The sequence below is a fragment of the Chanodichthys erythropterus genome, chromosome 14 (assembly GCF_024489055.1).
Source record: "Chanodichthys erythropterus isolate Z2021 chromosome 14, ASM2448905v1, whole genome shotgun sequence".
Taxonomy (NCBI): domain Eukaryota; kingdom Metazoa; phylum Chordata; class Actinopteri; order Cypriniformes; family Xenocyprididae; genus Chanodichthys; species Chanodichthys erythropterus.
Window position 1 is genome coordinate 2,079,671 of NC_090234.1, and position 12,552 is coordinate 2,092,222.

General features: G+C 40.5%; 1 protein-coding gene across 2 annotated transcripts in view; it reads right to left on the reverse strand.

Moving 5' to 3' along the window:
* LOC137036519 (cyclin-dependent kinase 16) overlaps positions 1 to 7,903 on the reverse strand; it is a 28,527-nt gene extending 20,624 nt beyond the window's left edge. Inside the window, exons 1-3 of one of the 2 annotated variants that reach the window (XM_067410746.1) lie at positions 7,703 to 7,903; positions 3,131 to 3,293; positions 1,262 to 1,386 (exon numbers count right to left, since the gene is read on the reverse strand). In XM_067410746.1, coding sequence (XP_067266847.1) covers positions 1,262 to 1,386; positions 3,131 to 3,260 — 255 coding nt within the window. In that variant the 5' untranslated portion in view covers positions 3,261 to 3,293; positions 7,703 to 7,903. Of the gene's footprint in view, positions 1 to 901; positions 1,021 to 1,261; positions 1,387 to 3,130; positions 3,294 to 7,702 lie in introns of those variants that run through there. The other variant, XM_067410747.1, reaches the window with a different exon arrangement.
* Positions 7,904 to 12,552: the final 4,649 nt, after the last annotated feature.

A 12,552-nucleotide genomic window follows, 5' to 3' on the forward strand; every position in this document is an offset into this window, starting at 1 on the left:
TGGGTCTCCAAGTATTGACAGGATAGAGGGACTGCAGCCATAGTGGTTGTTGAAGCAAAAACTCAGGTATGAGAGGAGCTCAGAGAAAACACCAGAGAAGAACTTCTGGTTGGCATCAAAGAGGTGTAAGGAACACTTCGAGGATCTTCTGAACCTTGAGGACATGGCCACATAAGAAGAGGCAGGGTTGTGATGTAAAATTTCCTTGGCTGATGCAAAAGGCTCTAAGGGTGGATGAGGTTCTCCCTGAGATACTGAAGGCCCTGGATGTAGTCAGCCGGTGGACATGCCTGTTGAACACCGCGTGGGAATCAAGGCCAGTGGAGAAATCAAGCTGCAGAGGTGAGATCACGGCATCCGTGTGTTCAACGGACATTGGCTACCTTTTATGCAACAGGCGTAGATCTAAAAGAGTTTTACATGTATTACTTATTTCATATGCGAAGATGATACTTAATCACAGCAGTGGTTGATGTCTTAAAGGAGACGTTGCTCTTTTAAATGGGATCTTTAAATCTGAGAGCTAAAATCAGAGTTGAAAATGTCAAAATCCTACTAACATTATAAGTGCACCTCTGAAAAATATATAACATTTTAAAAATGCAATTCATGACCCATTTAACAAATGTCAAGGGCCAAGGGAACACTAATCACCATGGTGACTTCAAGCAAACCGAATAATACTAGACATGTACAGTTACAGAATGAGCCTGTTACTGCGCTCATAATCACATTACTACGTCTAGTATATCATTACCAGTGGCCACAGAATTAATACCCTGTCCAGAATTAAATAATGAGTGGGCATGCTGACTGAAAAATGCGATCAGCTGAGAACAGCTACCACGTGAATCAGATGAAAATACAATCAAAGGCTAGAGCAGAAAGAGAGAAATCAAACCTCAGTCCTGAGAGAGTGACATAACCAATAACACTGCATTTTCTGAACCACACTCATGTTCAGGTGGGCTCCTGAATATTAAATGTAGGGGACAATCCTAAAGTCACAGCCTGCACCTGATCCCTTTTCTTTGATTTGTTTTGGCATTTCGCTCACTAAAAGAAATGAAAAAAAATAACAATGACAAACAATAAGGTATCCCCAATAATGTTAGTGTAATAATTTATCTATGACTGTTGTCAAATGATCTGCTTATCAGGAAGACAGCTGAATGTTTTCCTATGGTAGTTGGTTTCATGTCAGAGTGGTGTAGTGTATCGGGAGGCTGATCTGCATTCTGACAGATTGTACACGCATTACCTCATTAGAGATGCGCTGCTGAAGGTTACGCATACGCACTCTTACAGGACTCTGAACTTCATCAGAGGAGGTTCCTGAAGCTTGATCACTTTCTCCATCTGACCACATCTTCCCATGGACTACACCTGGAAACACACACACACACACACACACTTTATATCCCCTTAGGTCTTGTACTTTATTACATTGCACAACATACATGTGAAAAGAATAAAAACCCAGATTTGAGATGACCATGACATTTCACCTGCACTCTAAAAAGTAATTCAGGGGACCAGTCACCACAACTTAAATTAATGCATGGTTGCAAGTTAAAAATCCTAATTTATTGTTTTAATTCAAGATTATTTTGTAGAGTTCTGTTGACATAATAATGTTGATCATTACATCAACTTAATATCGTCTGAAAATTTAAACTCAAATGTCTGCGTATTAGGTTGTAGTAACTTAATGAAATTGTCTTGATAGCAGAGGATTTCTAGTTCCCAGCATGCTTTGCATAGGATTGCCTATAAATGACGTGACTGTGGAATCTTCTGGACTCCCTAATCAGGATTGGCTCCAGTATACTGCATTAATGCAAAAGAGAATCATTTGGCCATAGGCCAGCCACCACTTCCTCTTCTGTTGTCTTGTGCCTTGCAGCTACCATGTCCTTCATGCTTTGTAGGACACACATTTACTGGGTCAAGCTTTTTTACAAATGCCCTGAAGTGCTCATCCTCTGACATTTAAAACAGCTGTGCATCACTGATGATCATGTAACTTCTTCCTGAGTCTCTCCATCAGTGTCGACTCCGGTTTGAACAATGTAAGGCTGAACACTTTCCTCATTTTGGCTGCGTGAGATTCTCCAGCTTTGTTGTTGTTGAGCTGTTAAAGCTCCGCCCTCTTCTGGAAAGGGGGCGGGGAGCAGCAGCTCATTTGCATTTAAAGGGACACACACAAAAGTGGCTTGTTTTTGCTTACACCCAAATAGGGGCAAATTTGACAAGCTATAATAAATGATCTGTGGGGGATTTTGAGCTGAAACTTCACACACACATTCTGGATACAACAGAGACTGATATTACATCTTGTGAAAAGGGCATTATAGGTCCCCTTTAAAATATCAATTATTGTGTGCATTGCTTTTAGGCTTTGAGAGTCAAAAACTGTATGCTGACTAATAAATATTTTTTTTGTCCCATGTGCATCACTTTAGGCCTTTGGAGGCCCAGGAAATTCAGTGTGAAAGATTTCAAACATACCTTAACTATCTACAGCAGAAGTTTCAGATCCAGCAGATGGATGCCCATCAGATAAAATGGGTGTTAACACAAATAATACACCTCACAAGTTTGTTTTTCCATAATATACCAGGGTTCCTCAAATCTGTCCCATGGAGTTTAGATCCGACCCCAATCAAACTACATTACAGGTAGGTGAGTTTGATCAGGGTTTGAGCTAATGTGACACACATCCAGAACAGGAGCATTCTGGGGTTGTCAGAACCAATCTCTGGAGAACTTGTGAATTTATTCCCAAAAGTGGACAGAAACATTGTTGGTTTCTGTAAGGTCACATTTGTTCGATCACTTTTCCAAGATACATGTTCTGAAATAAGTGAAATCATGGAGGAGGTGAGGTTATCTGCCAATGTACATGAAACTGGAAAAAGAATAGTTTTGTCCTATGTCGGACATTTCCTTTTTTACTTCTAATTTTTATTGTTATATTCTACTACTTCTGAGTAAGAATTCAACAGTTTGTGTCATTTTTAACATCCTTTCTTCCTGCATCTGTGTGAACAATGATCAGTGCTTTAAATGAGTGTGTGTGTGTGAGTGTGTGTCTGTATGCAGAGTTTCAGTAAAAGCTTGTTCTCACCAATGTCTCGTGACAAGGGAGGCTCATCCAGTCCCGTATCTTCAGGAAGCTCAGACAGACTCTCGTCCAAACGCCGTACGCTTTGCAGGCTCATGGACAGGCGCTTTTTAATGATCTTCATGCGGTCCATCAAAACTCGGCTCTGTCCGCGACCTCAAGGATGCTGTGGGTTCAGGTCACATATGCACATTCAACAAGGCCCCATAAATCTGAATTTGAGCGTGCTCTTCAAGAAAAAGTAGATGACTTAAAGTTATATGCTCAGTTTCATCGCTCAAACAGAGCTGTAGCGGCAAGGAACAGGTTCGGTTCACATATTGTTTTGGGAATATGAGAATCTTGAGGCCACAAGATCATTTTGTCAAGGAAACGCCATCATTATGTCAACGTGAAGTCGCCTCAAGATCAGGTGCAGGACAACAGCTCACTGTGTGATATAGCCTATAGAATGCAGTCAGAATGTCCACAAGATTCAAGATATGAAAGATTTGAACCCTTTGAAGCGTACAACACTGGTAAGATCAGAACGTTCACTGCTAAATTCAAACATGTTCAAATCTAACGGATCCGAATCCCTGGACTGTGGTGGCAGCACCCATCATGATTTAAACGACAAATCACAATCAAATATTTCACAATATGCGCCGATTTATGTTTCTGTCCATAACCGAGTGTGCACACACAATATCTGAGCCAGAGTAGAGCACTCGACATGCGTCGTTAAAAAATGCCATAGTAAATGCCTCAAGTGGACTAGAAAAATGAAAAGAACATTGTGTCTGAAAGCTGCAGTCGTTTTTTATTGGTTGAAATGAATGGAGAATATCTTGTGTTTCTGTGGGTTCTAGCCTATAGTTCATGATAGACTATAGATAACAAGATTGTGCATATTTTTAATAAAAAAGGAAAAATTAAATAAAAGTGTCACCCCCACATTAATAATAAATGTGCACATATTGTGAATTAATTTAATAAACTTAGTAACCTAGCTTTCTTGGTAGCCTTCAGTAAATTAACTTCTCTAAGAAAACGATTCATAAAACATCAGTTGACCATATGTTCACTTTAAATGTCTTATTTCCATATTGATTAAAAAAAAAAAAAAAAAAATCAAGATATAGTTCACCCAAAAATTAAAATTCAGTCATCATTTCCTCAACCTCATGGTCCAAAAGTTTGCATAATAAATTCTATTTTGAATCAAATAAAGTGTTTCTTTCCGAATCTACTTTTTGTAATGTCTATTTGATGCTTTACACAATAATGACTTCAAATGATCTGTTGGGGATAATTTCTCAACCAAATTTGATGTACAATAATTTTTGCGATTGATTAAATTAATTAATTGCCACATCATGTAATTAATTAGATTAAAAGTTTAAGTTTAAGATTAAGTGAACCGAAGCTGTCCTTTCCCAGGCACTATAATTATGAAATGAAATACTTTTCAACAAAAGTCATAACAAATGTCATAATATACAGGAATAAATGTATGTGTTGAACAGAATCTGTGATGTTCAAATCTGTTGTGGTGGAAGATTTTCAGTCAGTGGTTTTAATGATAAGAGAGTGCCGAGCTTTGGGCAAACAGAAGTGCTTATGGCCATGAATGTGTGACCTTAGTTCTGAATGGAGAGCCAGAAGTAAAGAGTTCAGCCAAATGCCAACAAGATGCAGTAAGAAGGCAAAAACCAGAAAGAAAATGTCAGCCAAAGACTTACTTTCCTACTGCATATAGAATTAAACAGTAACATTTTTCAGGGAACTGAGTAAAGTTTTCTCATGGAAATGCCAAAAAGGTGATTGAAATGTCACCATTTAACAAGCACTAAGGATGATGTTAATTAAATTCCCATATAACCATTGAAGTGCCATTTAATCACAGTCATATTATGAGAACAGAAGTCATATTCAGTAAAGCAGCAGTAGTATTTCAATATTAAAGGAATAGTTCATCCATGAATCAGACCGAGGTCATTGCCGATCTCATCCCAACCCCTGCCGAATGTTCATGTTGTTCTGTTTCATACAGTGATTAATAGACATTAATTTGCACTGACATATTTGCACTGACATATTTGCACTGACAACTACAGACAATTTAACATCTCCAGTTTACCCATGCTGCTTGTATTTGGATTGGAAAACCAGACGAAACCCATGCAGACACGGGAGAACATGCAAACTCCACACGAAACCTCCTGACTCGGAAGAGACTTGAACAAACACCTTCTTGCTGGAGGCGACAGTGCCGCCCACTGAGCCACTGCTCATAGAGTGGTGCAGGTATGACAGAACTTCAGGCCAAAACCCGGAAGTGATTTAGCATTTTAGCACTTCCGCTTCCATTGTACCGAAGTCAATGTTTTTTTTGAATGGGATTTTGGTTAAATGGCTGAAATAAGGTCTGTATGAACACAAGCTCAACACACTTTCACGTTTAAAACACATCAGTATTACCCCTCTCATGATTTTTTAAAGCTGTTACGTGTCTTGAAAAAGGCGGTTGCTAACAAGTGCCTAAATGGGACCACAGAGGCAGTCGGGAAGATTAAGGGCCAGATTTACTAAACGGGGCAAATTAGCATAAGAGTGCAATGCCAAAAAACGCTGATGGGAGTGGAAAGTTCTGAGCGTGATCTAATGACAACAACACGCCAATTAAAGATCACAGATGCAGCTGGATCATTTCCATAATGACCCACACAATCTGCTGGTTAGCATCTGGTTTAAGACGGGCTTTTTGGGGGTGTTAAAGGGTTAGTTCACCCAAAAATGAAAATTTGATGTTTATCTGCTTACCCCAGGGCATCCAAGATGTAGGTGACTTTGTTTCTTCAGTTGAACACAAATTATGATTTTTAACTGCAACCGTGGCCGTCTGTCAGTCAAATAATGCGTGTCAATGGTAACAATCTATGAGTCAAAAAACATGCACAGACAAATCCAAATTAAACCCTGCGGCTTCGTTTCGTTTCGTGTCTTAGGACATCAATGTGTCGTCACGAGCCGCAGGGTTTAATTTGGATTTGTCTGTGCATGTTTTTTTGACTCTTATAGATGAAGTTCCCATTGCCATGCATTATACGACTGACAGACCGCAACGGTTGGAGTTAAAAATTATCATTTGTGTTCTACTGAAGAAACAAAGTCACCTACATCTTGGATGCTCTGGGAGTAAGCAGATAAACATCACATTTTCATTTTTGGGTGAACTATCCCTTTAAATAATGGTGCAAACAGCAGTAAATTGACTAGCACAAATATTAGTAAATCACGTTATGTGATTCATTTAAATACTCTCCTCACATAAATTTTGCGTCTGAAAGGGAAACTCCTACAAATGCATATGCAATAAGTTCAGCAGCAAAAATAACTCAGTCCGCGCCTTTTCAGCGCTAATATCTCAACAGTAGTTTTTTTAACGGCAAAAGAGGGTTTGCACTAGTAAAATTTATAAAAATTTATAAAAAGTTGTGTTCATCTGTGAAAATTATCTTGATGGACAAAACGTGTAAGTATCATGAACTTTTTTGCAATAATCCTAAAGCCTATGGAAAAATCCTACTGGGATTTTGTCAAGGGAACCAGTGTGATGCTAGCTGCCGGTTGACCTACAAAGTGACGTCATAACTCCACCTCTATAGGGGAAGATGAAGACTTGATCAGTAGATCTTTCCTCATTATAAAACATGTGCATAGGCTGGTCCAGCCTGAAAAATAAGCATTTTTTAATGCTGTTTGAGCACAAGAAACAGCATTTATGGGACAGTTGATTTATGATTTGATTTATGTTGCTGATTTGACATGTGTTATTTAAATGTGAGTTTGACGGCCAGATTTCAGGATACCCCATTAAATTAGACAGGACTTGGGTCTTGAATGCCAAAACAGCTGCCCGGAGGTGTTGCAAATATGGCTGACGAGTGAACAGACTTTCTTTGAGAGGGACTTGCTCAAAACTCATTCAAACAGAGAGAGCAAAGTGTGCCAGATGGAGACAAGAAGCAGCTGACAGAAGTTATTTCACTCTCAACACTTAATGAGACGTATTATAATCAGGCTGTGTGAAGTTTTTAATGAATCGATCCATGTAGTAGTTATGTTAAGAAAAATCTGATCATTGGCAGTTCATTTCATGTAGTAGGCTAATGACTGCAGTCAAGGCTGTGATAATGATGTGTATGTAACAGAGCAGTGTGAACATTCTTCAGGATTTCTCATATTGTGCTCCATTTAAGAAAGAAGTCAAAGGGTTTTGGGTGAACTACCCCTTTAAATGCACGATTTAAGGACTTGTGTTCTTAAAGCAACTGTATATGCGATGACATCTTGTCCCGTCCTAAAACCCATGCGTCATTCCATCTGCTGAAATCACTGAATGCCAAACAGTGCATGACGCGCCGCACGCGTTACAAGCGCGTAATCCCGCATCTGAACGCGTTAGCCGAGTTAGACACCGCATTCAACACAACTCTACATCAGTCAGTAACTGTGCTGAAAGTTCATAACTGGACTGACGTGTGAAGCATAATACAGCGAAACACCGCAGCGGGTCATACAGCAGCCTACCTGCGGCAAGACGCGACGCGACGCGTGTGTTCTCTGCTGACGCAGCCGCTTTCACCGACGCTGCTCGCTGCAGCCCACTGTGTCACATTTATATCTGACTAAATAGCATCTGTACTGTGATCGGGTGAATGTTTGAAGAGTTAGAGCTGAATCGCCGATGAGCAGATGAACGGACATTTCTCCTGTCCGGCCGGGACTCCTCGTGATCACGTGACCGCGTTGCCCTCTGTGATGAAGCTCGTGCTGATGCGCGTTATGAGAACATCCCATATCGGAATCACCCCTCTTCACACACAATCATGCTGCATGCACATATGCACCATTAATATTTGGCTACAAGATCATTTATAATATATTAAAAGACATTTTTAGAGGCTTGCTGATCTTCTCCACTGTAGCAGCACAATGACACTACAGTATGTTTCGAGATAGGCTCCACCTCTTTGGACGAATTTATTCTATAACGATCAGCTATCATAATAATTCACAGCCATATGATTGTTTGTTTTATTCTTGTAAAGTATATTTTGAATCAGAAATTGTAGTGAGGCGTATTTGGGTATATGCTAAAATGCAACACCTTTATAAAAATGAATTTTTAACTTACAAATTAGCCTGACAATATCAACCTCTTCAGACATGAGTAAAGTAATAAACATATACATCTGTAACTCATTTGTTTTTTTTAAGTCGTCATAAAAGGGAAGCTGTGCTTGTCTTTTCTTCTCTATTATGACATACACTATATTGCCAAAAGTTTTGGGACGCCTGCCTTACGTGCACATGAACTTTAATGACATCCCACTCCTAATCCGTAGGGTTTAATATGGTGTTGGCCCACCCTTTGCAGCTATAACAGCTTCAACTCTTTTGGGAAGGCTTTCCACAAGGTTTAGGAGTGTGTTTATGGGAATTTTTGACCATTCTTCTAGAAGCTCATTTATGAGGTCAGGCAGTGATGTTGGTGAGAAGGCCTGGCTCACAGTCTCCGCTCTAATTCATCCCAAAGGTGTTGAGGTCAGGACTCTGTGCAGGCCAGTCAAGTTCCTCCACACCAAACTCGCTTATCCATGTCTTTATGGACCTTGCTTTGTGCACTGGAGCACAGTCATGTTGGAGCAGGAAGGGATCATCCCCAAACTGATCCCACAAAGTTTGGAGCATGAAATTGTCCAAAATGTCTTGGTATGCTGAAGCATTAAGAGTTCCTTTCACTGGAACTAAGGGTTCAAGCCCAACCCCTGAAAAACAACCCCACACCATAATCCCCCTCCACCAAACTTTACACTTGGCACAATGCAGTCAGGCAAGTACCGTTCTTCTGGAACCTCCAAACACAGACTCGTCCATCGGATTGCCAGACAAAGCATGATTGGTCACTCCAGAGAACACATCTCCACTGCTCTAGAGTCCAGTGACGGCTGCTTTACACCACTGCATCCCACGCTTTGCATTGCACTTGGTGATATGAGGCTTGGATCAGCTGCTCGGCCATGGAAATCCATTCCATGAAGCTCTCTACGCACTGTTCTTGAGCTAATCTGAAGTCCACACAAAGTTTGGAGGTCTGTAGCTATTGACTCTGGCGACTTCTGCGCACTGTGAGCCTCAGCATGCGCTGACCCCGCTCTGTGTGGCTGAGTTGCTGTTGTTCCCAATTGCTTCCACTTTGTTATGATGCCACTAACAGTTGACCGTAGAATATTTAGTAGTGAGGAAATTTCACAAATGCACTTACTGCACAGGTGGCAACCTATCACAGTACCACGCTTGAGTTCACTGAGCTCCTGAGAGCGACCCATTCTTTCACAAATGTGTGCAGAAGCAGTCTGCATGCCTAGTGCTTGATTTATACACCTGTGGCTGTGGAAGTGATTGAACACCTGAACTGATTTGGAAGGGTTTCCCAATATTTTTGGCAATATAGTGTATATCCAAGTGAAACACTTCTCAAACAATAACAAATGTAGGGCGGAGCTTGATTTTGTCTGTGTGGAATTGATTGGATGGTTGTGGTTTGCTATTGGTGCATCTCATGTGAGTGACAGGTTGCCCCACCCTCATCATCAGAAAAGAGATGAGATGCTGCAAGAGGGAGAAGATATTCTGATTCAAGAATACATGGAACATGAATTTAAAAACAGTAAACACAGTAATGAAAAACAGTATTGAAGTTAAAATTAATTAGAAACAGTAATGATGTGCATGAAGAAATCGATTATAATAAACACTGCAATATTCCATAAAGAAACAAGAATTGCCAGCTTTTATTTCATGGTGACTACTCAAGATCTCAAGTCTTGTTGGACATGACACTTTGCACACCTGGATTTGTGGATTTTCTGTCATTCATCTCTGCAGATCCTCTCCAGCTCTGTTGTATGGGGACAGTCAGTGGACAGATATGTTTGTGCTTCTGCAAGTCACGGTGGAGCGGACCGGTCTGCAGTCCAGGGCTGAGCTGGAGAACAATCAGCCCGAGATGGATTCACAAAGCACTGAGCAGGTAACGTAGGAGGAGACATAGGGCTGACAGACTGGGCAGTGCAAGCAGGGGTTTAACAAATGGCCTTCCAGGTCGATACAGGACAGAGGTAGCTGGAGTATGTAAGAGGTATTAGTATCCCCCTTCTGAAAACAAATGGGTTTGTGTTCTCTGGACCAGACCCAGACACTTTCTTAGCTCGTTACCTGGAGCCAGATACAAGTGACAGCACTCTTGTTTGAGCTTGTAGTTGCATGGTTGGTTGCTCCAGTGAAAAATGGATGAACGGTCACTCCTACGCTCAATCCAACAGATTTTGAAATTGAAATTGCCACAGGGTTCACACCTCAGTGTGTTTCATCACAATGATGATTAGGATGTGACTGATACAGCCGCACTCGTCACACAGTCTACCCTCACTGCCGCTCTTTCTCCCATCAGGGCTTTTTAGGCCTGGAAGGGGTGGTTTAATTAAAATTTGTTTGATTAAACACCATATATGTACAAGTAATCAAGCACCAGTCAAGGAGTGTGCCTACTGCTGGTCTCCTGACTAATGCTCTGAAATCCATAGACAGGTTGCTAATCTACTGAAAGATGGAATAATTGAGGACCGTAGTAGATCGTGGTCATCTCCAGTTGTTCTTTTTAAAGTGGGCCTATAATGCTCCTTTCACAAGATGTAATAATAATAAGTCTCTGGTGTCTCCAGAATGTGTCTGTGAAGTTTCAACTCAAAATCCCCCACAGATCATTTATTATAGCTTGTCAAATTTGCCCCTATTTGGGTGTGAGCAAAAACACGCCATTTTTGTGTGTCCCTTTAAATGCAAATGAGCTGCTGCTCCCGCCCCCCTTCCCAGAAGAGGGCGGAGCTTTAACAGCTCAACAACAAAGCTGGAGAATCTCACGCAGCCAAAATGAGGATTGTCAGTAACGGTGTTCAGCCTTACATTGTTCAAACCGGAGTCGACACTGATGGAGAGACTCAGGGAGAAGTTACAACTTTTAGATTGCATCCACCCCTTTAAGAATTACGAGAATTACTTACTTTTAAGAATGGCAGCTAGTGATTCTGCATTGACTATTGGACTGCATGGTCATATTGTACACCTCTAAAGAGTTTAACTGAGGAGTTAACAGAGTAGTACTGGTACACAGCACATTGTACATAATATCTTTAGTCCCCTAATGTACAAACCAAAGGCAAATGTGCGCAGGAACGAAAAACTCCATTTAGCAACACCAGGGGCCAATTCTCCTCTGGCATACAGTCCAAATATTACATCAGAAATTAAGTAAATATTTTAGACTAGGAATTGATTGACAGCTGTTCATTAGGGGATCTGAGTATGTTTTTGATAGCAAAGAAGAAAAATAAAAAGTTCCTCATGCATGCTCAACGGTCCATCCAATTGTTGAAGTTAAGTCCAACATTTAGTCATTAGTCACTGTGTATCCGGGTTCATATGACATCAGAGTTTGGATTGTTTGGATGATGTGAACAGTTTTCAGAAGTCTGGGCTTCGGTTCATGTATCACTCTGTGTGTGTGTGTGTGTGTGTGTGTGTGCTTTTGTTTATATTACATTGTGGGGACCAAATGTCCCCATGATGTAATATAAACCTGAGTTCACCTACATCGTGGGGACCAGCCAGCGGTCCCCACAATGTAAATTAATTAATAAAAATACTAAATGATGTTTTTGTGAGAAAATAAAGGTGTGCACAGTTTCCTGTGATGGTTAGGTTTAGGGTTAGGGGTAGGGTAGGGGGATAGAAAGTATGGTTTGTACAGTATAAAATGCATTGCGGCCTATGGAAAGTCCCCACAATTCACAAAAACAAACATGTGTGTGTGTGTGTGTGTGTGTGTGTGTGTGTGTGTGTGTGTGTGTGTGTGTGGTCACTTCCCCATTATAATAGCCTGTTGATGCTGCATTATGACATCTTGAATAATGGTGTTTGAATAATTGTTTATTAAACAGTGAAGTTTAAAATATATTTCATTAAGGGTGATTAATACGTTTAGGACTATAGGGCTGGGTACAAACATTTACCAATTCTTCCAGTTAACTGTGATTTTCATTTGAAGGAATCAGTACCAGTTCTTAAAATCCTGGGCCCAGTCCTTCAAAAAGCAATCAGCTATCGGATTGGGTCAAATCTTGTAAATGGGTTGTTCGGAAGAAAAAAAGGATTCCAAAATTGGATTAGATCACACAATCCAATCTTGGTTTTTATCTCGATCACATCAGGATCTGTTGTCTAAACTTTTTGGTAAGATTGTTTTGGATCAAAAGTATCACAATCAGTTTATCTGTACCTGAGAGCGGCGCTTGCAGTCCATCTGAAAATGATTTTCT